This window comes from Mytilus edulis, chromosome 1 (assembly GCF_963676685.1).
Source record: "Mytilus edulis chromosome 1, xbMytEdul2.2, whole genome shotgun sequence".
Lineage (NCBI taxonomy): Eukaryota > Metazoa > Mollusca > Bivalvia > Mytilida > Mytilidae > Mytilus > Mytilus edulis.
In genome coordinates, this window is record NC_092344.1 from 73011829 (window position 1) to 73039611 (window position 27783).

Here is a 27783-nt window from a genome sequence, read left to right on the forward strand (position 1 = left end):
TTTTTTTTAAAATATCCCACACACAAATGGAATTGAAAAGGATTGATGCATTCAGTACGGAATAATACACAATACTAATCATTTACGTACTATTGTTGCAGTAGTTCTCTAAAATAAAACCAGATTTACAGTCAGTGTTGTTATAACATAATCCATTCATGGAATCACATATATTCAATACACATCCTTTACAGTATGTTTCACAGTTTCGACCGAAAAATCCCCTGTTACATTCTGAAACAATAAGTTTTGTTTACTTAAAACGTGAATAACATGATGATTGACATGTCCTAATTGTCATAACCACAACCAGTACTTTTTTTTCCAATGTGAATCACCAAATAAGACTTACAAAATGTATCACCGTGTTTGTTCTAACATAAGCAACAAACGTTGTGCTTCATATGAGGCAGGATTTGCTTACCCTTTCGGAGCAACTGTTTTTGGTGGCGTTAGTTTTTTTCATTTTGTTTGTTTCGTATACTGTTGATTGTCTTTTCTTTTTCGAACAAATTTAGAACAACCAAATCAAAATGGATGAGCTTCAGATCTGTTTTAAATCCTTCATATACAATTCTGTAGTGGCTTTTTTCATTTACTTCATGTCTTGTTTTATCCAATGAGCAAATGGATGCGTAGAACCTCTTTAACTTTTAAACTTTATAATAACAAAGTTCAATTTGGTTTTACTTTAGCTTCAAAGTTACTAAAAATCTCTCGATACTTGTAACGTACATTGAATATAATAACAAAGGATATAGGATATATATCCATCACACAAAATCAGTACATACACAGAAAAGAAATAAAACGAAACTAGATGTGTCACAGCGACACGAACGGCCCCGTCCCAAAAAGTTGAAAAATCTGCAATTTCAATATAAACACATGTGGACACAAACATGATGGTAGTCTCACATATCAAAAATCAGCTCAAAATCTGGAGGCGTTTAGAAAAAAAATCCGTATAACTGTGATTTTCAATAATTTATCAAAGTCCAAAGCCCATAATTTCGGCAAAAACTAGGGAAGCGAAACGAAACTTTTACTTGACCTGTTACTCATCATGGTTAACGCACATACCAAAAATCAGCCTAATATCTGAAGGCGTTTAGAAAAAAAGTCCGTATAACTGTGATTTTCAACAATTTCTCAAAGTCTAAAGCCCGTTTAATCGGCAAGAATTAGTGGAGCCAAACAAAACTTTGACTTGATCTGTAACTCATCATGGTTAACTCACATACCAAAAATCAGCCCAATATCTGAAGGCGTTTAGAAAAAAAGTCCGTATAACTGTGATTTTTCAACAATTTATCAAAATCCAAAGCCCGTTATTTCTGCAAAAAATAGTGGAGCCAAACCAAACTTAAACTTGATCTGTAACTCATCATGGCTAACTCACATATAAAAAATCAGCCAAATATCTGAAGGCGTTTAGAAAAAAATCCGTATAACCGTGAGTTTCAACAATTTCTCAAAGTCCAAAGCCGGTAATTTCAGCAAAAAATAGTGAAGCCGAACGAAACTTAAACTTGATCTGTAACTCATTATGGTTAACTCACATACATAAAATCAGCCCAATATCTGAAGGCGTTTAGAAAAAAAACTCCGTATAATGGTTTGTTGCGGAATGACGGAATGACGGAATTTCGGACAAGGGTAAAACTATATGGCACCGACAACTTCGTTGCGGGGCCATAAAAACACCCAACAAGGACAACAAGAAATCAAAGGAACAGCTCTATAATTATAATCTTCATGAAAAGTGAATCGAGATCATGTTTTATGTTCCATCCGGTTGTTATTTTAGTTAATATAGCGCTTTCGTCTAGATTGGAATGTTGTTATAATGATATTTTTGGTTCCATACCTTGATCGCATGATTTCCCATGATATCCTTCCTTACAACCTTCAGGCGAACACAGTCCATCAAATGTGTTGCATGGTAGGTCTAGACAGTTACATTTCATCGAACAATTATTACCAAAATACCATTCTTCACAGGCTGAAAGATTCACAAATGAAACGATTATGGACAAAATTATATTCACGGATACAAACTTGAATCGTTATAAAAACTTTGACATCTACTGAGTATATACCATTTCTCTCTCTATTAAGCATGTTTTCCGAGTTTCACATTATAACCGACTGCAATAAAAGTTAAATAATATGAAAAATAAGTAAAAAAGCTAAAATACCGTTTTCAGAGGAAAATTCACAACGGAAAGTCCTTTATAAAATGGCAAAATCAAAGTCTCAAACGTTAACACATCAGACAAATGGAAAACAACTATCATATTTCTAACTTAATGCAGGGATTCGGTTTTTTAGCTCGCTAAACCTATCACTTGTATGCCAACAGCATGAAATTCCATTATATTGTCAAAAATAGGGATACAGCAGTCATATGTGAACACAGAAAAACAAAATGGCATACAGACAGAACACATTAGCAAAAATAAAAGACAAGAATAATTGGTATCTTTCAAGGAATTTTTATAGAAAAGGGACGAGACGTTCTTAGGCATACTCCTAGTTCATCAACGTTTTGCTCAGACACTTGTAAAGTTTTACAATGTTAAATACTGAATGAGTTGAGAAATGTATATATCCCATATGCAGGTGAAGTGGGTATATTGCTACTTAGGTGTAGGAAATTGATGATTTCAAGTAGCAATATAATATACTTCATTTGGAAACTGAAACCTTCACCAGGAAGCTCTGAGTCGAATATTTAAGAGCATAGGATGAAAATAGACCGTTAGAGTTGAAAAACTATACACACGCTATTTAACTTCAAAAGAACTTTAGAAATAGCAAAATCATTCAAAGGTCAAGTTTGCCTTGGTTTCTTTGTTATTACTATATTTCTATTTTTTGTTTCCCACAATTTCAAAATTAAGTTTGTAATACATTTAACCATAAATCATAAACTATTGATTGTAGAAAACATCATTTTCATTTGTAGGAAACCATATACCATGATGATATCAATATATATATATATATAATACTTTACCTCTCTTTATTTTGTTTTTATTTAGTGGCATCAATTAGTTTCACGTCGTTTTTTTCTATTTTGTTTTTAACACATTTACACCAGAGAAATAAAACATTCAAATCTATGGTTTAATTTTGTAAATTTGAACTAACTTATGTTGAATATAAATAATTTGCGTGGTGAATTTTAAGCGTCAGTCGGAGCTTAAAGTTGGAAACCATGTCTTAATAAAATTGGTTTTTGTATTACAACAGAGCAGGTTGTTATCATTGCCATTCATTATCGTCAATGTACTTTGCTAAAATAATTATAGTATTGCTCATTTTCCTTTTCTTTTATATTATTATTATATCACAAACATATATATGCTCATTTTTTTAAAAGTCATTACTATACATACGTTTGTTGCAGTACTCTCCAATTACATAACCCGGCTCACAGACAGTTTTGTCATCGCACAATCCATCAACATGATCACATAACTTTGATATACATCCCTCACAAATTTCTGAACAATTTCTTCCAAATTGACTGTTGGGACATTCTGAAAAACATAAATGAATCCTTTATGATTTTGGATATAGAATAAAACTCCGAAATAGGTTTAAACTGTCAAACGCACAAATTCAGGTATTTAAAAAAAATAATGTATTATCTATTAAATAACTGGTAAATTTAACTCCTGTACCAAGTCAGGAATAAGACAGGTGTTGTCCATTCGTTTAATGTGTTATATCATTTGAATTTCCCATTGGATTAGTGACTTTTTGAATTTTCCTTGAATTACAGTATTTTTGTGATTTTACTTCTTTTGAATGAACAATATTTTGAAAGTATATTTAAGTACAGGATTATGTTTACATTAAATTATAAATGTTTCAAAAGAATCGGTAGATTTTATTTGGCAACAACAATTGAGGAGTAATTAATTTCAACATTCATAATAGTAATGCCTACGATGACAAATTTTATGTCACGACAATGCACCGAAAAACAATGATAACAAATGAGATGTGTCGTAATTTCATGGTTGTAGCACGACAATGTAATAATACGAATCAAATTCTTCTTTTATCAATTAAATAGGGTTGTAACAATATCGATCATCCTGGTAACTTTGATAACTATATACGCACATTAATAGTACGGATAGCATATTCATTCAATATGTGCATCGGTCAACGAATTTGCACACCAATAAGATTGCAAAATAGAAAACCCTTAAAATTCTTTATTAAAGAATAGGAAGGTTTGCATCAAATTATTACTGATTTGATCTAATCAGATAATTGAGTTTCATCAATTTCTATGTAATTAAAATATCCCTTCTGGGTTGAAAAAAAATGTAAATCAGGTTTAATTATTTTTTTTGGTGTTCAATCATAAGGAAAACAATAATGCTTGGAAATGACACGAACTTTGTGAACAATTGAATCCTTGCCATCCGTCATTACATCCACCAATGCATTCTCCAGTCACGCGATTACATGTTGGACTTAAACAGTTTGGTGAACATGTCTGTTGACAGTCTCTACCGTATTTACCCGATTTGCATGCTGTAAAATAAAGCAATAATTAAAACGTCGAACATACAAACATGGATATGCAACAAGCATTTTGTAATTTGATTGAAATTTTAGGTAATTTTGAAATACTTTAAAATGAATAACCCTGACAGGCATTTTAATCAAATGACTGACAGTCATTATGTAAAATGACTCACATTTTGAAACAAAATTCAACAAATTGTCTGGTTAGTTTCAGGTAATTTGTTAAATTGAAATAACCTCCAGTTTTTTGTGGGGTTCTTGCTGCTTAGTCTTTAGTTTTCTATGTTGTGTTTTAAGTACTATTATTTGTCAGTTTGTCTTTTGTTTTTAGCCATGGCGTTGTCAGTTTATTTTCGATTAATGAGTTTAAATATCCCTCTGGTATCTTTCGCCCTCCTCTGGTATATTTTGCCCTTTTTTTTTTTAAACCATTGAGATTCATTTAACCAAAAAAACAATACTTTGATAAAAATGAGTTTATCTTTCAAAACGAGTTTGGAAAGATGTTATCCTTTTTGGTAAAACAACGTAAAGTATGTACTCACAATGTAATGTGATTTGATTATGTTCTAGTCATAATGGAAGATCTACAAATTGTTCTTGCAAAAAGTAAAAGTTAAGAAACGAATTTGAAGAAAATTTAGATTCAAGAGAAAATTTTATTTAATTAAGCAGAGAAAAATAAGCATGTTTTTTTATTGACTGATTGTGTTTGTTTCCATTCTGTAGCCAAAATTTAATAAAGATTTAAGAGAAGTACATATAGTTTACATAATAAAAATAGAAAATTTGTGGAATAAAATTATTCGGTGAAATGATAGGAATTTGACAGTTGCTTGAAATGGAGGTGTGTTAATTAGAAACAGAAACCTTCGGTCGAATTATACATTATACACAATCACACATATTGACTCTCTAAAGCATTGTTTTCGCCATACTTCTAGTTTTGATGCAAAGGTATACGAATTCAAGTATAAAGTAAATTATACTTCACTCCGCGGAAAATTCAAAACGGAAATTCACTCATCAAAAGCCCAATCACATCAAACGAATTAATAACAACTGTCACATTCCTGACTTGGTACAGACATTTTCTAATGTAGAATACGCCTGGTTTTATAGCTGTATATTCACTTTCCCAAAAATATTTGGGTCTGTACAAATCGATGATTTAATACATCATAGATATTCAATGTAAAATTTTCAGATGAGATTATACTCCAAACGATGTATTTGCAAAAAAAAACAACAGGACACGTGTGTAACATATTCCACCATCCAAATATTATATGAAAAATCAAATAACGATCGAATTCGTTGCTTTCAGAAATAAGAAATAAAATACAAGATGTGTCCATCTATTTTCAATTATTCGAACCTATATAAGCATGCTTTAAATATTCTTAATTGTATGGATTTGCACTGGTTCGTTTTAGGGTCCTTTATACCTTTCTGTTCGATGAGGACCAATGCTCCGTGTTGAAGACCGTACTTTCGCTTAAAAGGGTTTATTTTTACAATTTGTGAATTGAATGGAAAGTTTACTCATTGGCACACATACACCTTCGTCGTATATCTATTTGAAATGAATTTATTATCACAGATAAAACTGCTCTGTTGTTCGATCCCTTAATTTGTAAGTTTTTGTGAACAATTTATTCTAACAAGTGGTGAATGATAAGCAAGAAGAAACAGTTTACGAATCTGAAAAAATGCAAGTTCTACGTAAATGGTTCGTTTTTCAGAATTTCTAAATTTCTTTAAGTAGTTTGTGTCTTTACAAGTTGTTGATGTTAAGTAATCGATTCCGGTTTCGAAAAACCAAATGTCTTAGAAAGGATACAAATACATAGATTGGAAACATTTTGCCACATTATCTTACATCGGGTTATCTGAATGATTAGACGACAGTAATATTGAAAAGTTCGTTGAAAAAACACCATGCCAACATATTCTATCTCGCATTGAAAGGAATTTCATTACTGTAAAAACACTTTAATATATAAGTATAATTGACTCACCTTTTTTGACACATAAAAAGGTTAATATAAGGAAATTAGCCAAATACAATTTCCCTTTGTATCCCATATACGTATTATATAACGGAGAATAGCTGTAGTATATACAAGGTGTCAAATAAAGCATATTTTGTTTGCAATGTAAACATTGAAGAATTACCTTTTTATAATTCTTGTAATTTTTTATGTGAATAGGTTAACAGCTGTAATTTTCGCTGTCATTTTATTTATTCTCTCAAGGGTTATACCATGTCTAGCATATACTAATACAGCTCAATCATGCATACTCTATGGTCGGGTTGTTGTCGCTTTGACACATTCCCCATTTCCTTTCTCATTTTTTTATTGTATTTTTGAATATGTGTTGAAAAGAGGGACGAAAGATACCAAAGGGACAGTCAAACTCATAAATCTAAAACAAACTGACAACGCCATGGCTAAAAATGAAAATGACAAACAGAAAAACAATAGTACACATGACACAACATAGAAAACTAAAGAATAAACAACACGAACCCCACCAAAAACTAGGGGTGATCTCAGGTGCACCGGAAGGGTAAGCAGATCCTGCTCCACATGTGGCACCCGTCGTGTTGCTTATGTGATTACAAATCCGGTAAATAGTCTTATTCGGTAGGTCACATTCATGAAAGGGAAGGGGAAGGTAGTTACGACGTAAGAAACATATCCAATATCATTTGTGAAACGGTTATTCCATAACGGTCAACCAACTCGTGATGGCGTCCGTAAAATTTACGAAGGGATGATTTCAACTTTACCATTTGGAACTCTTGGTTTAATAGCTTCCTTGTGAGCAGTAACCCTCTATCAAGAAAATCATGATAGGAAATTCAAGCACGGGAATATCGTATCAATTGGGAGATATATACCCCGTATGCAGGTGCTGCTGGAATGTTGCTACTTAGAAATGGAAAGTTCACAATGGGGAAGCTGAAATCATCTCTTTTGTCGTAAAGTTTTGTTTTCAACCGACCCTCATTGTCAATTTCTAGATGTAAGTCAAGATATGAAGCCGACTTAACTGTATCTGTAGTATCCTTTATCTTCAATTCGATGGGATAGATGCGTTCCACATAGTCACCAAATTTTGAATTGTTTAGTGAAAGAACGTCATCTATATAGCGGAAAGTAGAGTTAAAGGATATTGCCAACTTCTTATCTTTCTTCCTAAGAAGTTCCTGCATGAAGTCAGCCTCATAATAATAAAGAAACAAGTCGGCAAGTAGAGGGGCACAGTTTGTTCCCATTTGGGATGCCGACAGTCTGTTGAAAAACACGTCCTCCGAACGTTACAAATATGTTGTCAATCAAGAAATCAAGCATCTTGATAATATCTTGAATGTTGTATTTTCTTTTCATCTGTTCCCTCTATAATTTTATTTACTCTACTAGTGTTGTTGTGAGCTGTTGATTTTCAAATATGTATTGAGTCTTTTATTATTACATGCGCATCTTATACAATAGATAAGATACCTTAATGATATTGCATTCATTATCAAATTGATTAATTCCTCGTTTCAGCGTTTAACTTTGTCGTAATTGTCTGTGATTGTGATGTGCTATTAATTTGATTTGCATTAAAACTCAAATAACGAAGAAAGCATTTTGTTGTCTCTAATTGTGGTGATGAAAAATAGCCTATAATGCGTGTCGCGTAATTACCCCAAAAAGCGATTTCAAGTTCAAACCATCAGTATTTTTATAGTGATACATAATCTTCAGCTTTTCGTGTAATGATTTTATTAACTGTATGTACCTTTCTTTTCTTTTGTCGAGGTCTTTACTTCTCTTGAATTTACTCTGTCAAACTGGTTCCGTATTGGTATAAAATATATTTAAAGTTTATGTATGTTACTTTTTTAATTTGATGATAGAAAGCTTTTGTCCATCGAAAGACAATAGAATGGGAAATACAATATACTATTGAAATAGTTTACCGTTTTTACACTCATCACCAGTCCATCCATGTAAACAACCAAATATGCAAAGACCGGTTTCAAGGTCACATGGACCGTGGCAATTTTCTGGGCACTTTTGATCACAAACCGGACCATACTGTGAAGGAGGACAACCTTAAAGATAAAAAAGGTAAAAGAAGGAAAAAGTTTTTTTCATAAAATGTTTCTCCCAAAATTTCAAGCCACTAGACCAAACAAATATATTGTCGATAAAATCCAACATTTTGATAATATCGCTATTGCGTCCTTTGTTTTGGAAATCGTCGTAGATTTAAATGCGGTTTTGAATGACAACTGAACAGCTTATTTTAACATTGATATTTTATGTCAGTTCAGTTTGTGTGTTCCCGCGATAGTTACGATTTGATCAGTTTTTTCTTATCAAGTTTCTTATCACTTTAGTCTGCTTAAACTAGAGTTTTCATTTCTATATTTAATGATCGGTTGTTTGAAAATGTCGACAGCCTTAAATGCAGTAATTAACAATCCCATAAAACTGTTTAGCGTTGAAATCTAACGATAGAAGTGTTATTCAAATATCCGTAGTGTATAACAATTTAGATATTGAAGTTTTCGTAAAAAATCACTGCAGGAATGTGTACAGTCGTAAAATTGTTCATATCATTTGGGTTTTCAATGAAATTTTAAATTATGTGCATTAAATCACTTCAACATTTTCAGTATTTGAGTTTAAAGAATAATTCAATATTTAATTTTTGTTTTTTTTTTAATAATATTCTTAATGATATCATACAATGTATTTCAAATGACAAATATTTTTAAAATCTTTTCAATGTACTTCAAATGTTGATTCATTTATATCCTATGGAACCAATGGATTGAGGAAAACTTGCATATTCGTGGATAATAGATTTAATCATAGCGCCAATTCACAACGTTGAACATTTTAATTCGTGGTTTCCATTTACCCAAGTAATCCAGGCAAATTGGTATCCATGGAATAAGAATGATTTCACAATCACTATAGATTTGACAGAGCCCTTTTAAAATATAAATTTCATCTCCACTACATGCCAAGTCTTGATTTGTAAAGCAAACAATTCTAAAATTTTACAAAGCAAAACATGAAAATATCAGAGAATAATAATTACAATAAATCGATTGAACAAAAAGGTTTTGGCTGTTCAAAAGTCAAATTAAAATTTAACCACACACCAGAAGCATACTTAAAATGAAGAACTATCTTTAACAAAGATATCATACACCCCTAGAAGTTGGCATGTTCATAATGTTTATGTCTTTTTGATCATATCAAAATACCCCAAATTTGACGTCAAAAGTCTTACAATTCTGAAAGTTAAGCACACACCTATGTCTTTAAGAAATATATATACTTATATATTATATGTTTTGAAGTTAAGTGTGACGTCTATTTGCACTGATCTGGTACACACTTTCATTTAGGGGCAAGTTGAGGATTTTCGTGCTGCGTTGAAGACTAATAGATGGACTTCGGCTGTTGTCTGGTCTTTGGTCGTGTTGTTGTTTCTTTGACATATAACTCATTTCCATTCTCAATTTTATTTTTCTCAAAGACATGTACAAGAGCTTGTGAAATTTAAATAAAATAAAACATGAACTCGTACTTAACTATTTGAGATAAAACAAGAAAAACAAAGTTCCTACAACAGATGGGACGGCCAAGGAGAACTTAACTAGCACAAATTTAATAATTGCAGTCGCAAACCTTTTTTGGAGATAATTTATAGCACATCTTTTGACAAGTAATCAAAGTTGATATACATTGTTATCAAATAATTTTGCAGCATTATATTTTGTTTACATAGATATTTATATATCGATACTTGAAAGTAATCTTCAATTTTTTTATCAGTTTTTAAAATTGTTGTGTTAACTTAAAGTTTGGCATTCATGGTAGTAGTGTCTTTATTCATCATAATAATAAAAAGTTAGACGACTTGCTTATCAATCGATGTAATGTTAAAAAGTGTAAACCCCTCTCATATGCAATTATGGAGCTTGTTGCCATGGTCACATAAGTACATATGGTGGTTATTTTGTCAATTGAATTGATTTTCAACCTTTGATAGAACTTAAGTTAAACCAATGCTTGTTTTCAAGTTTTTGTAAAGGTGTCGAATTTTTGTAAGAATTATCACACATATGCATAGTATGTATTATTAATTTTATTTTAGTGTATCAACATTCAAAAGCTTTGCAAAATGCTATCAGAAAAATACTCACCAATAATCCCAATTTCGCATACTTCCAGGTCAAATGATAAACCTTGTTTTGTAGGTAAATAAGTCAAATATCTGAAAACTTCATTGAAATGGATTTCTTGAGGCAAAACATTTTCGTTATATAACACGATTCCATCCGTCCAGATGCTTGTATTTGAAGCATAAACACTATGCATACCATTCTTTGTAGTCAATTCTAAATAAATAAAATCGAACTTATAAAAAGATTTTTTTGTATGAATTAAACTGAAGTTTGAATATAAACCATAATTGACATAATAATACATGCTGTCGAACTGTGTTTATTATAGAGCATTACGTTTACACTGAAAATGATAGGATAAAGGTAAACGTTGCAATGGGGTACCCAAATGAAAATAATTTCAAATGAAGGTTCTGTTTTAAAAAGGTGCATAATGAAATGGTACGGGAAATGTAAACATCTTTAAGTGGGTAAAATTGGTTGACGCTTTTTTTTATATTAACGATTACATGGTGCAGGATAATCTATGGAAAAAAAACATTATTGTTCAATTGAGATATCTTTTTATTCAGTTCATTGCGATATATGCGACCATTGAAATCAACAATTATTTGATATTTCAGCTAGAGGACATTACATATATTATGGAACGCACTGGATTTATCTATGATTTGAAGTTCATCTTTGTAAGCCCTTTGTGTATTGAATTGCATGCTTAGCGTTTTATATAAGCAAAATGCTTTGTTATTAATATACTATTACGAATGCTTTTTGTGTCTTTTCTTCTAGGAACTACAAGTTCGGATCATAGATATGGAACATAGTGAGTGCAGATTGTTAAGATATGACTGTAAGTGGTTAAGTAACCAGCGTAATTGTAGACATTGGTTTAATAGAACGACACGGAGAGGTCCAAAGAGCATAAATTTATGAACTGGTTAACATATGTGATCTTGATATTTATTTCACCTTTATTGCAATCCGACTGTTTTATAATTTATAATCTTATATTAAGTGTGCTATCTATTATCGTCTTAATTGTAGATCTTGTTTTGACAAGCAATTTTGTCTTTTATTGCTGCTCTCTATCTATCGTACTTTCTGCAAAAATTCATAAATTTGCCAAAAAATTTAATCAATGGAGTCAGTTGACAATTTTGGCTACATATAAGAGAAGAAGATGGGTCATGAATGCCAATTATTAGAGAACAAATGACATTGACTTATGTTTGCCAAAAATAATTTGTCTCAGTCTATTTTAGGTTTGAAAAACGCTATGCAAGTAACAGGTAAAAATCATTTTTCAAGGGCACAAACTCTTATAATAGAGTACTAAAACATAATATGATATGATCTAATCAGTGATCATAAGTTAGTGGCGGCCTGGAAGGGGTGGGATGTTCCGGGGGTTGATCCCCCTTTTTTGTTTGATTTATAATACTTTTGTATGGGAACATATGGTTGGGACGACCCTTTTTATTTGACTTGAAAGTGTTGAATCCCCTTTAAAAATTTCGCTTGATTGGCACCTGATTAGTGGACAAAAGGCTCAGACATACAGAGTTATCAAAGGTACCAGGATTATAATTTAGTACGCCAGACGCGCGTTTCGTCTACATAAGACTAATCAGTGACGCTTAAATCAAAATATTTATAAAGCCAAACAATTACTAAGTTGAAGAGCATTGAGGATCCAAAATTCCAAAAAATTGTGCCAAATACGGCTAAGGAAATCTATGCCTGGAATAAGAAAATCCTTAGTTTTTCGAAAAATTTAAACTTTTGTTAACTAGATAAGAATTGGGTTGTTTAATGAAAAATAGATATAGATTCCAAGAATCAGTACTGCACTTTGAACATCACAATCAACTGAGTTTTACTTTTAATTTGTGAAAATAAGGGCGAAATGAATGATTTTTTTGTTTTATTTTAATCTTGGTTCGTATCTGTTATAGTATCTTAATAACTGTATAAAATATCCTATGAATTTTTTTTCACTGATCTTTGCGTTGAACATGTGTTCAAGGAGATTTTTCTATTTAGTTTATATATGAAAGTCTTTCGTTACTTTAAAATCGATTGATAGCTTGTTAGTGATTTAACGCCACTTTTAAGTGCCCCTTTTGGATTATGTTGTGGCGGCCAGTTTTTACTGGTAGAGGAAGCTAGAGAGTCCGAAGAAAACCACCGACCTTCGATAGGGAAAATGACAACCCGTATATTTTTGAAGCGAGAGAGTCAGAACAATAACTAAATAAACTAAAATAGATATATTCGTCTAGTAGGTTTAAAGTATCTATGTTAGTTAACATCGTTCCATCAAATCTTCAGGTATGATGTCGAATCAAGATGTCAATGAAATCCGGAAACAGCATTTTTGTTGGGCAGCCCACAAACATATAAGAAACTAAACTTTAAGCTATCAATGTTCAATTTTTGTCTCGCTTGGCGGAGTCAAAAAGCGAGAAATAGGTATGCTGTTTCCGGCGTCGGCATTACATTTGTTGACGAAGAGCTATTACGCTCTGATTACTCTCGATTCGTCTTAAACCGTGTCCGGATATAGAGCTGATTGTTTAAGACAATTGAAATGGTTAACTTTAGACATTACTGATTTGAAAACTTATTGCATCAGATTACTAATCAATGCAGTTGAACTTAATTTTATGTGTATGTTTTTATATTATAGAAAAGAATATAACAACTTTAATGGATGTAAATCGTAAACTATTTGGTGAGAGTTGGTAGAAATACGAGTTGGAAATAGTTGGTACGAGTTTGCGAATGTACGAGTTGATATGGCTCCACAGCGACCTCGTGTACTATTTTATTGGTATTTCTAAACTTGCCAAACTTCTTGATTTGTAACATGTTGATTTGTAACTTGTATGTTTTCTTTAGAAACGGAACTTCTCATTAGCTGATAACAATTACACAGACACATCTCACAAAACGTGACTCAAATAAAGTAAAATTGAGAAAGGAAATGGGGAATGTGTCAAAGCGACAACAACCCGCCCATAGAGAAAACAACAGCCGTAGGCCACCAATGGAGATTCAATGTAGCGAGAAACTCCCGCACCCGCAGGCGTCCTTCAGCTGGCCCCTTAAAAATATGTATACTAGTTCAGTGATAATGAACGTCAGTAATACTAAACTCCAAATTATACACAAGAAACTAAACTTAAAAATCATACAAGACTAACAAAAGCCAGAGGCTCCTGACTTGGGAAAGGCGCAACAATTGCGGCGGGGTTAAACAGGTTTATAAGATTAACTACATTTCACAAATTAAGAAATGTAGAAATTCATGTAACGAATGAAGAAAATACGTTTACACATTAAGAAATTACATTTCACAAATCAAGAAATATAGAAATGCATGTAACGGATGGAAAAAATACATGTTACAAATTAAGAAATTACATTTTACAAATTAAGAAATACATGTTATGAATGAAGAAATTTTATTTCGCAAATTAAGAATTGTATATTTATGGCGGATATTTCCTTCCATAGAAATGGAAATAAATAACGTAATAAAGAAAAATGGAATTAGCTGTGTTCAATTTCTATTATATAATAATGAAACAATTGTAGGTGACAAAACTACTAAATAGTGTGATAAAAGTCTTCTTTCTTTGTTAAGACATACAAAAGATAAAAATTTAACAAACATACCACCTAATGTTATATAAATGCCTGTCACAATGCTTTCTTTTTTGAGGTCAACCTGAAATTTTACATTATGTCCCTGTGTTCTTGAACATGATATCTTATATCCATCATTTGCTTTATTCACAGGTTCACTACCATTTGGATATTGCGAGACTAAACTTTCAGTTGCCATATTATCTGTTATAAAAGATGTATATAGCGTGAATCTTTTTATTCATATTGATGGCCATGGTGATCGGAGCAGATACAAATGTATCGCATGTAAATCATTGTTGACTTCTAATGGATGCATGATTGTTTTCATTTACAAGTGGTTCTGGTTTTTGCTTTTTAACGTCTTTGTTATGGATTTGTTCTACCGCAACACGTATATTGTTAATACTTATTATCTTACTTAATAAAATATTACTAAAAATAGACAGTCTTGAGGTATTTTAGCACACTCTTAAACAAAGCAAAAGTGGCTGGAATAACTACATTTTCCTGAACTTAACTTCCACCAGCATTGACTCAGTAGTACATATTGCAATACCCAGTAGTATTACATATATATCAATTGCAAAACACAATGTTGACTATCATACATTCTGGTAATTTTCAGTTTAAGTTTAAAGTGAAGTTTAAAACATGAATTGCTGATAAATAAGTTAAACCAGGTGCAATCTATTTCTTTTTATAAAACGGACTCGGTTATTTTCCCCATTTGTAAAAAAAGGGTAACAAATGAAACAATTTAATGCCTTATTAAATAGTTTAATGTACTTGTATTAAATCTAAAGTTTCATGAAATATTCAAAATACTGATTCTTATTTTCACGTACGACATTATGTTCTAACACATGTGATTATATTGGATTGATAATTGTTGGTTGCTTACGATTATGATTGATTGAATAGTTTTAAATATATAGTACTGTTTCCAAGATGAGTAGCCTGTAAGTAAGACATAGTGTTGATCATATAAGCATACACTCATGTGGGTACGTTTGATAATTGATGTCAATTCATACGTATTCAGAAAAAGTGCTTTTAGTTAAAAACTGTGTTAAATTCATCAAATTTATTTTCCTGAATAATACTTTAAAAAATAAATATATAGTAATAAGTAAATGATTTTTTTTGAAGGGATAACATTAATTAATTCACCTAAAGGGAAGCATTTTATGTACAGCACAGGAGCACGGAGCAAGTTTAAGTTCAACGTAAGGACTTATTGAAACCTCCATTAAATCAGTAAACTTTTGTATGGACTGTTCGTTCAGCTTTAAATACTTCAATTACTCATTTATTATCTCATTTCTTGCATAGATGTGTGAAATCTACACTAAAATTTTGATTGACTGGTCTCAAATAAAATGTTTGAGAAAATGACAAATATACGGTTTGGAGATGTTTTGTTCCAAATGCTGTAGATATCGTCTTACGCTATATTACATTTTTTCTCAAACGATTGAACTGATTATAACAAAACTTGAAAGGAATGATTGAAATAACCAGTTTCACAAAGGCAATTTCACAGTATGTTTATTCAACAAAAAAGTCTAATTATAGTTATAATACCACCAAATCATAGAACGTCACATCCGGTTACATATGAAAAAAGGGAAGAAAAAATTACCTTGAATATGAAGTTGTAGGAAAATAATCCTACATTTTATAGCAGTAAAACAATTCTGAGTCATAAACATATTTTGGGTTTTTCCAAACACAATTCTTTTTTTTTTTATGTTTCTATACATGGTTTACATGGTTACTAAAGCTTGAATTCAGGAAAAAAAAAGTAAAACACCATTAATTCGGGCCGGGCCAGAAAGCACATACCAGAAAGTAGTACATATTTAACACAAAATGGTTTCTACGCATGAGTGTAGCTTTCAAAATATGTAGAATACTTCTTTTGGTATCAAATGTAAGCTGATGGACTGTTGATCATTGTAGAACACTTTTTGACTTATAATTATGAATATTAAAATAACTGCACCAAATTGCACCAAAAAAGAGGGTACATTTTGTCTGTTTGTCAGATCAGAAGAACCTGTTTTGGTATATCCGAAGTTCTGGGGACCAGTTCATTCTGATATGCCATTACAGGTGTGCTGATTATTTTCAAAACAAGACACCATAAAGTGTTGCTTTGACCTGCAATTATTGCCACTTTATTTGAACTTAAAACAAAGGAGGTGTGCCTGCTTGAAATGGGGGAATTTAACATAAAAAGCAATGGGGCCATGGAATAGTGATAAAAAAGGGTAAAAATTTGAATCTTTTACTTCGAGTGATGGTTATTATCTTTTATGCAATAATATCATCCATATAGTTGCGGGTCTGGGTATTTCTTTCATTAAAGATGGAACCATGTTCATCTTAATGTTCAAACAGATGAAAGTTTCTATTTACACAAATAAAAAATAAAAAAAAAAATGAATCAATGAAAAAAAAATCGTCAATTGTTAACTTTTCTACTTTTGTCAAAAGCAAAGCCTCATATTCATAATTTTATATAAGACAGCATTGTAATCAATTGTCGCCAAAGCCGGCGTCAACCTATATACTATACTATATATATATATACTATACTATAGTAAAGTATAGTAGTATATAGTATATAGTATATAGGCGTCAACCAACATCAAACGATTATTCATAACTGTTGTAAAATCTGTTTTGTAATAGATTTCAAAAATGCACAAATACTTACACTTGTTACAGTAAAGTCCAGTTCGGTTTTTTTTACAACCTTCGGTACAAATTGATGTGTCTCTATTGCAATTATTGCCAAAACAGTTTTCGGCATTACATCCCCAAACACAGGAACCAGTTCCAATGAAGCAATGTTGCCCTAGACAATTTTCGGGACAATAATTGTCGCAGTTGATTCCCCAATAACTCATTGCACAACCTGAAATATAACTTATACAATTTTTATTACAAAACGATACTTATAGAATTATCATATTTTATTATACATGTTATATTGTTTTATATTTTGTACGTTGTGTTTAAAAAGGGTCCAATTATATTTATTTGAAGAAAAAAAATCAACTTTTTTTTCATTATTATTATTCTATAAAGTTCAACGTCACTATACCGTCATCGATCCATATTTCTGTGACAAAGACAGAGGTATGGGAGAGCCATTAATTAGTCTTTTTTATTACTTATATATGATATAATATGTACTCATTAGAACATAAATGTTAGTTGTATAAACATTATAGCCGATTTGAAACATGCTAATCAAAATACTAAAATATTAAACAGATGGCATTGTTTGTTTTTAATATTGATTCACTCATAGGGTCTGTGCATAGGAAATGAACACATTTATTCTAAAACAATTTGTTGGTATGATACGGGTTATGTTCTTGTCACATATTTTATGATGGTATGATACTAAATCATAAACCGGAGGGATTGTGCTTCATATTCATATGACGAAAACATAATCTTTCAATCAGTCTAATTAAAGTCTGGATCAAGCATGTCAGTAACATCTAGTAGTCCTTTGTTAATTTATTATTGTGATTGTGTTTCGTTTCTTTTGTTACCTTTTCTTATATCGGACTCTGACTATTGTTTACCGAGTTTTACTGCGCATATTGATGTGTATTCTACATTTGCTTACGGTATAAGGGGAGGGTTGAGATATAAAAACACACGTTTAACCCCACTGCATTTTTGCGCCCGTACCAAGTCAGACAATACCCTGTAATTAACTAGGAAAATATGTCATTTATTACGATAGTAAAGGATCAGATGAAGGCAATAGCGTCCTCGGAGCAATATTAAGTGTTGAATAATGTTAAGTTGCCTCTGGCCTTTATTATTCTTGTAAGATTTTTAATTTAATATGTTAAGTATGACGTTCGTAATCACTGAACGTGCAGACATTTTTGTTAAGGGGCCACTGTATTGAATACTCATTGATGGCCTTCGGCTGTTTTCTGCTTTTTGGTTGGGTTTTTGTCTCTTTGACACATTCCCCATTTCCATTCTCAATTTTGTGTAGTATACTGCTTATATATGTGTTATTTGATTAGTTTATGATAATAATACTTATTGATGATTCTAATATGACGTGCTTCTTTCGCTTTGTGAATAAACCCATGCTCTAAATCCAATAAATTTTGTTTGCAAATGCGTATATTGACTACTGCAGATTAATGAATTTGATCCAATTGGCATGTATTTAAGATAATTCATTAACTTAAAACACTTCCAAACTCTTAAATGATGTACACATTGTTACTAATTCATTTATCATGACTAATGTGTTGCAATTCGACATTGACATATTTGACCTGGATATGACAACCGTTCAGGCTAGCTGTTCAAAAAACTTCTTCCTATGACAAAACAATTACATTGCCAGTCGTTTGCTTGTTTAAAAACAAAAAGGAAGGTTCATAGAAGAGCCTACACAAACACTCTACACTTTATACACATCGGACATAAAAATAACCTTAATTGTCCTAATCAGAATCGAAATAATTGATGCAATCTATACTTAATTGTAGTGTTAACATGGGTAGGCATTATATATGTTTATATATATTTACCCATAGTAAAACAACAATAAAGTATAGATTGCATCAATTATTTCTTAATTATATTTATTATTTATGAACTCAGGAATAAGCAAAAGAACTTAAACACGTTTTCTATCCTACAGAAATAATCATACATGATCTATTCTAGTCTCAATATTGATGCATCCACCATCTTCTAAGAATTATGTTTTTACAGTTCAGTTAATCAATTCGAAATTCAAAAAGGGCAAAGATGCAAAAGGACAATTCTGCAAAGTATGTCGAAGAAAACTGGAAAAAGCAGGAATTAAAAGCAAAGAAATGAAAATATTAACGACAGTCCACAGGACAGAGAAACGTATTATTCGCCAAAATCTGGTGTTTGGATCAAGTGCCGACCAAGAAGGTTGAATAGTTCCTGCTGCACGATTGGCAACCACCATAATGAGGAATGATTATTGTGTTGGCGCACACATATTAAGATATCATATTCGAACAGTTTTTATCAATTGATGTGAGCATAGTTTGTCTCGTTCTGTATACATACAAGTTGTATGAACATAGCCAAATTACAAAAAATTACAAAATTCAAGGGAAATTCGAAACGATTAATTCTTTCTTAAAATTTAAAAAGTCAAAATCCCAAACACATAAAACGGTTTGGAAGCAATGCCTAGTCTTGATGGTACAGTCATTTCCTTATGTAGAATACGGCGGATAAAACCTGGTGTTTTTGTTTGCATTTGAATACACTTACGAGAATCTCTATAATTTTTCAATCTTTTTTTTATTTGAGAATTTTAGTAACACATTAACTTTCCCTAATTCGGGATTGCGTTTTTCGTCATCAGGGATTCATTTTTGTTTTGATTATTCAACATTATTTATGAACTTGGTCTATTAAATATAAGTTAATTTCAATTTAAGACGAAATTTTATTCAGCAGATGTCTTTTTTTATTTAACTCTTTGGTTTTGATTGCCTTTTCTTTTCAACAGAATCCAATCGGAAATTTTAATATCTTAAGTTATATTCAACAAGATTTACAAGGAAGGAAAAGAAGCAATTCGGGCATGATTTAAAAGAACGACGGTTGTTTTCATAATTATACTAAACATACCTTTGATGGCAACGTAACACAATTCAACAATGGGTCCTGGGATGCGGTTGCCTTCATCTGATCCTTTGTCATCGTAATAAACGACATATTTTCCTAGTTGATTACATGGTATTGTCTGAGTGATGTTTGGGAATTTTGGAAATCCACCAGGAAAAGGATCTTCATAACAGAGATAACCATCAGGCGGAATATTTGATGTGTTGGTCACATATAATTTAAATCCGTCCATACGCTTAGCAACTGTAATACATATTATTCTGATTCAATGTTAGTTGTCAACTTGTAAGTATATTTTGGAAACTGGTAATTTATAAAGTTTGATGAAAAAAAAAATCTGCCTATTAATGTTTTTCAAATTAAAAAGTAAACATGGGGACTCTTCAGAAATAAAAATTCATAAGCTACTTGAGCACAACGATGATTTGTGGTTTAGGTTATGAATTATAAGCTTTAGCTTCCTGTGTAACTTTGTATTATGAATGTTTTTTTTTGTTTTTACTTTAACTTTTGCCTATGGTTTTGTTTGTTTTTATAGTTTCATTTGTAATGTCCCCTTTGTATCTTCGTTGTTTCTACTTGTAGTACCGTTGGTCGAAAAATATGGTGCAGTTCAATTCGGGTTATGCATAATGTCTACATCTTAGTGTTTTTTCCTAAACTCATAGACAATGGTTAACACAACAATATCTATGAATGGTATATCAATTAATACTAAAATCTGTATTTTTGGGTTCAAACCTGTTTCGAAAAAAATCATGATAATATTTATTACCCTTTAACCCATATATTTTACGTATGTATGTTAAATATATAAATTTGTAACGCTCACAAATAAACATATAATAAACAAAAAAAGTATTTTCATTTACCATGTGTACAAAACTTGTGTACACTATTTTATTTGGCGGCAAGTTGTCCAGGGTTATGGTTGTCTTTCTAATAGCTTATTTTAAAAATTGTAATTGTGATAGAGAGTTTTCTCATTGACACTCATACCACATCTTATTATATCTATACGTATGATCATGATGATAGCAGTTTCGTTTTGATAAGTTATGGGATGTAAACAAACACTTAGTAAGTTAAGAAGTAAACAATTCAACTTATAATTGTAATGTTGTCATTTTTATGTTATATTTAACATTGCCATAAAAGCGGGGGGTTTAACATGCCACAAAACCAAGTTCAACCCACCATTTTTTTCTTAAAATGTCTTGTCCCAAGTCAGGAAAATGGCCATTGTTATATTATTTTTCGTTTCTATGTGTGTTACATTTTAGTGTTGTTTTCTGTTGTGTCGTAGTTATCTTAGTTCTCTTATATGTGATGTGTTTCCCCTCAGTTTTAGTTTGTAACCCGAATTTGTTTTTTCTCTCAATCGAATAATGAATTTCGAACAGCGGTATACTACTGTTCCCTTTATTTACTTGAACCCAAGACGTTGATAACTACTATGAGACTACTACATTTTGGGGTCAATGTTGCAACTTTATCCATTGTCAGGTCTATTCCTTTTAAAATAATCAACATTTGTATGACACTAAAGGTATTTATTAGTGTTTTTGATAAGGTCATGTAGTCCAAAATAGATTTCATTACAATTGGTTGTTGGTCGAATTTACCAAAACTTAGTTCTTTTTTTTTTCAAGTAATGGGTTATACCAGTTTAAGAAGTGCACGAATGAATATTGAAATAAAGAGTTCATTTCTAAATAAGGCAGGGTCATGATATATTGTTACAGCTTCTACTTTAATACATTATTATATAATTTGATACGCCAGACGCGCGTTTCTTTACACAAGACTGATAAGTTACGCGCAGATCAAAAAAGTGTTAAAGCCAAACAAGTATAAAGTTAAAGTGAATTGAGAACCCCGGAATTTCAAAAGTTTTGCCAAATACGACTAAATAATTTACGCCGGGGATTAGAAAATCCTTAATATTTCGAATGGTTCTTTTTTTGCAAACAGTAAATTTATAAAAAAAATACCAAACAATTGTTATTCATGTCAACACCGAAGTGTTGACTACTTGGCGTGTGATACCATCGGGACTAACTTCCATCAGCAGTGGCATCGAACCAGTAGTTATCAAAGGTACATGTACCAGGCTTATAATTGATAGGTCAGAAGTGCGTTTCGACTACCTAAGACTCATCAGTGACGCTCCGATCAAATAGTTCGAAAGCAAAACAAGTATAAAGATAAAGAGCATTTGAGACTTAAAATTTCAAAAAGCTGTGCCAAAAAACGGCCAAGGTAATGTATGCCTGTGATAAGAAAATCATTAGTAAGATTCATACTTTTGCAAACAGTAAATTCATAGTATGCTGACTACTGGGCTGGTGATACACTCGGGGACGATACGTTACCTAGTACTGGCATCGACCCAGTTGTGTAAATAGTTATCGTAGGTATCAGGCTGATAATTTTATACGCCAGTCATGCTTTTCGTCTCCATTAGACTCATCAGTGACGATCAGATCCAAAAAGTTAGAAAGCCAAACAAGTATAATGTTAGAGTTCACTGAGAACCAAAAATTCAAAAAGTTGTGCCAAATACGGCTGAGGTAATCTATGCCTCATAAGAAAGTCCTTAGTGTTTTGAATAATTGATACTTTTACAAACAGTAACATAAGTCTGTTGATTTTACATTGGCATCGACAACACCCCCACCACCAACACAATTCTTTATTACCCAATTTATGTATCAATGGAGACAAATGAAATCAAGACATCAGTGTATAAACTTGATAAAGTGCCTTTATACAAAAAAATACAGTCAAATGAATGGTAGTATACCGCTGTTCTAAAGTCATAAATCGATTGAGAGAAAACAAATCCGGGCTACAAACTAAAACTGAGGGAAACACATCAACTATAAGAAGAAAACAACGTAACAATGTTACCAAAAACACCGAAGAGCAACAAAACAAGCAACAATAAAACATACATAGAAATGAACTATTAGATAACAACTGCCATATTCATGACTTAATTCAGATTTTAAGAAAAAATAAATGGTGGGTTTGAACCTGGTTTTGTCGCTGGCCAAACCTCTCACTTAATGGCAATGTTAAATAAGCGAATATCTAAAATTAATTTAAGACAGTACAAAAAAAACCCAGCATAAATGAATTACGAACTGAACGTTACACAAAAACAGATGTCTGTAAAAACTTTTAATGAGAAATACAAAAAAAAAGAACATTGACCTGCAGCAGACATAAGGAACATGAATTTGGATTTTTTGTCTACGAAGCTTACATAACGGTATTCATTTTGTTTAAAATGTAACAATCAATAGTATTTTGTGACAGTCTAAAAGAAACTTATTCTCATCTTTCTCAGCTGATCACCATAAATCTGAAATCTTATGATCAGCTTACGATCTGCTGATTTATCTTTTTATTTACAATTATGTCATGTTTAAAGTTGCAAATATTCTTTTGTGTAAAAATATACATCTGTTAAAAAAATTTCCAGACTCCGAATGACACATTCAACGCTTTTTGAAGTAAATAATAAACAAGTAAAAGAAAAACTTTCAAGTTGATTGTTCAATACAGATATAAAACGAAATCAATAAGAGTGATTATTAGGTTAAAATCGCTGAAACCAAATATCAATGAAAGAATACAGAAACAGAAAAGTAAGACAATCGCAAAAAGAGAACAAATGTAAGTTGTTTTGTTCGAATTTTATACGGCAGTAATACACGTGAAAGGTTTACATTAACTAGCTATAAAACCAGTTAAATCAACCATTTACTACAAAAAAAATCCCATATTTAGTCAGGAATATGACAGTTGTAGTCCATTCGTATGATGTGTTTGAGCTTTTCATTTTGCCATTTGATTAGGAACCATCCGTTCGGATTCCTGTATTGTTGTGATTTTACTTTTTTTTAATTTAGTGACTATGGAGACAGTGACAAGTGGAAACAATGAGTTATCGTCCATAATGTGGGACCAATAATTTATCAAGTCCAAGTTGGTGATTCGATATGGAGATGTATTTTGATCAAATTCATGAATAAATACCAAAGGAAAGTAAAGACATACCAAACATACTTGAAATACCAAATCTGATATTGACAATGAATTATTTATATTTATAGTACCCAAGCCGCGATACCAAAAACTCTGAAACCCGGACCAACTAAGATAACCGAAAATATAACTGTTGAAAATGCTAATGCCACTATCATTACCTGCCTCTCAAAAAAGAGAAAGAAAGGCACCAGAAAGACTTATAGAAACTCATTGACTGTAAATATTTGTGGTTGAATTGGTGTAGTGAAATAAATGAAGGTTTATTATATCATAATTGAACTTTTAAGACATAGACAGTGAAGCATGTGGCTGTTTAATTTAGTTGAGGGTAAATTTATTTGTTTGCTTTCATTCACTACAAATTATTCTCGCTTATCTTGATCTTCAAAATTTAAGCGGGATCGATTGCCATGTTTACATTATCACTATAGTTTGATTGGCTAACAATAAAAAATGACAATTAAGAATGGATAATCATCAGTTTAGCGGAGGTTTCTCTTAATACAATATTATTTGTTAGTATAGTTCATTATTACACTATTATATTAGGGTTTATTGGCGTAAATTACCCATTGCATTTACTAAGGTGTTGCAAATTTAATCATTGTGTGTATATTGTACTTTAAAAAAACATATATACTCTAATGAAATAGTCATCACTGCAACTACAGATAAATATATAACACCAAGGAATTGCATTTTACATAAATCAAAGATTAGAAAATTTCCGTTTAACATGTTTTTATATCTACATATATATACATACAGCCTTCTCTGTAGTAAATTGTTATATCTGTTATATGTGCAAATCCGAACGAAAATTGAAACATCCACCAAGCTTGACTATTTGTATCCATCAAAACTGTGGTGGAACACGTACGATATGTAAAATTGTTTGATGCAGGTAGGTTTATGGCATATTCCGCGTTCCCTTTAGGTTTCTTGTAACTAGAACTTTGCGAAGCAATGCCGTGTGGTGTAAGGTTATCTGTAAAATTTGAAGCAAAACAAAATTAAAACATGTCACTGTTTGCAAAGCACAGATATTTTCAATAGACGAATCAACTAATATATTAACGTATTGAACATTTAAAAAACCTACAAAAAATGTGTTTAAATCGATCTGCAATATGAGAAGATGATTTTTTTCTGATTTGTTAAATAAAAGTATACATGAAATTGAAGTACGTTATGTGGATGACAGCATATGTGTTTTCTAATTTCAAAATGTAAAACCAAGGAGCAGAATATATCACCAAATTAGTGATAGATGTATTCATTTGGGTGGCTGTTGTATGAAATTTTAAGATATCAATATGATGTCTGACTATTATTTACCTATTATATTATATCATTAATTAAGCATCAGTACCCGATGAATTTCCAAAAGGCTCTTTATATTTACTTCTTAAGAAACCAATATCAGGAAAACAAAAACAAAGTAACTCGTTTTCTATCATGATCAGACAGTCAATAGCTTGTTCATTTTGGTAGCCACATCTATTGGAAGTTATTATGATATCGATTTATCATTCTTGATTGCAGCGTCACTAATGAGTTTTATGTAGACGAAACGCGTATCAAAATTATAAACATGGTACCTTTGATAACTATTTACATAACTGGGTCGATGCTGGTGGACGTTCCGTCCCCGAGGGTATCACCAGCCCAGTAGTAAGCAATTCGGTGTTGACATGAATATCAATTGTATAATCATTTTGTATAAATTTTGTATAAATATCAATAATGTGGTCATTTTTATAAATTTCCTGTTTACAACACTTCGAATTTTCTAATCCCAGGCACAGCTTTTTGGAATTTTGCATCCTCCATGCTCTTCAGATTTGTACTTGTTTGGGTTTATGAATATTTTTATATGAGCGTCACTGATGAGTCTTATGTCGACGAAACGCACGTCTGGTTTACTAAATTATAATCCTGGTACCTTTGATAATTATTTATTATTAACTGTTTGCAACAGTAAAAATTATTCGAAAAACTGAGGATTTTCGTAACCCAGGCATAGATTACCTAAGCCGTAATTTGAATTTATTTTGGAACTTTGGATCCTCAATGTTCTTTAATTTTATACTTGTTTTGATTTTTAACCTTTTTGATCGGAGCCTCCCTGATGAGTTTTATGTAGACAAAACGCGCGTCTGGCGTAACAAAATTATAAGCCTGGTACCTTAAAGGGTCTTACTCGTCGTTCAAACAGTTACCCTTAACTATTGTTCTCATTCCTTTTGGTCATTTAGCTTTAGTTTAGTTATGTCGTATTTCATTTTCAATTTTAGGTTTTGGTTTTCCTGCTGAAGGTAAATATAGAAAATCGTAGCAAACATGCAGAAATTATACGGCTTTTTCAATTCAGTGTTCCTCGTGATCATTCAAATGAAACATGTTTTCGGCCTGTTTTCCACGAATACGTTTTATCACTGGGAACTAAGTGTAAAAATGAAAATATGTGCATTAATTAAACGATTTAATTTGTAGTAGGGATATTGGGAGCATATATATATAACGGTTAATTTTGTGATTGGAGTATTGTGAGCTTTTATACTATATTATGCGTATATATTTCCCTTCACTACTAACACCATCAGGTTCAAATGAGCCTTAATTGCACACGCATATCACTTTGATTTATAGAATTAAAACAATAATTACAATTTTCTTATCTTTTAGATACGTTGTGGAAAGAAGAGTAGTAGTTGGAGATCAAATAATACTCGGTACTCTAGATACATTGTGAATAAGTATAATTTATTTTACCAGAATACCTATGAAAAAAAATGTAAAGAAATGGTTGTTGAAATTTATACTGTTGGTTACAAAAAAGAAAATCTATACATATAAATTGAACGGTATCTTTGTGCAAAACAAACTGCAATGTTTCGCCATCCGAATATTGATAACGATGTTAGTTACTCAAGGTTCTACGAATCCTTAACCCAGTTAAGTTTCAAACTTTTGCTCTTTTTCATTCAACATTAATGAGAAATAAACCTATTTGGAATACTGGTATTTGTGCATAGGAAGATATTTCATATTTTAACTTCTCTTTAAAACTGTTGTGGTCTGATTTTCAAGTCAAGCGTAGTGAATTTATCAACTAAAAATAGAGAATTTAAAAACTTAATTCAGATTTATACTTCAATTTGAAATGAACTTAATTTTTGTACGTGTTTATCGTATGCTCATTTTGCGTTGGAATTTAGTTTTGCCAAACAGAAATAAAATCAAACCGACAAGTGTTACCAGTTGTCTTCAGCAAATAGTGTGCATACTAAATTACGAATTGTTACTTAATAGATCGTCAAATTGTACAATTTTGTTCACAAATTGGAATTTTGTGAACGTAGTTACACTTACCTGATATCCTTACATTATGGATTATCTTTCCGGTATTTGGTCACATCTCGCTCAAAACGCTTGACTGATCAAGAATTCAAACCTCTCGGTGAATAAGTCCAAGCGTGAGAACCCCTTCAGTATTCTCCGGCGAAATCCAAACAGATTGCCAAAAGAATTACTAATGGGGAGGAGGTGGGTAGTATATCAGGTAAGTGTAACTACGTTCACAAAATTCCAATTTGTGAACAAAATTGTACAATTTTAATATTACTTGTTACACTTAC

At 31.5% G+C, this 27783-nt stretch overlaps 2 protein-coding genes across 4 annotated transcripts in view; both read right to left on the bottom strand.

Annotated features, from left to right (window-relative positions):
- The window catches only part of LOC139489619 (multiple epidermal growth factor-like domains protein 10), a 297206-nt gene that overhangs the window by 146419 nt on the left and 123004 nt on the right, over window positions 1-27783 (bottom strand). The window lies entirely within an intron of this gene.
- LOC139520657 (cell death abnormality protein 1-like) lies at window positions 83-20315 on the bottom strand. Its single transcript, XM_071313514.1, has 8 exons — window positions 20087-20315; window positions 17136-17336; window positions 14441-14614; window positions 8531-8665; window positions 4423-4560; window positions 3405-3548; window positions 1871-2005; window positions 83-234 (listed from the first exon to the last, which is right to left on the bottom strand). Exons 1-8 carry the CDS (start codon window positions 20313-20315, stop codon window positions 83-85), a joined length of 1308 nt encoding a protein of 435 aa, XP_071169615.1.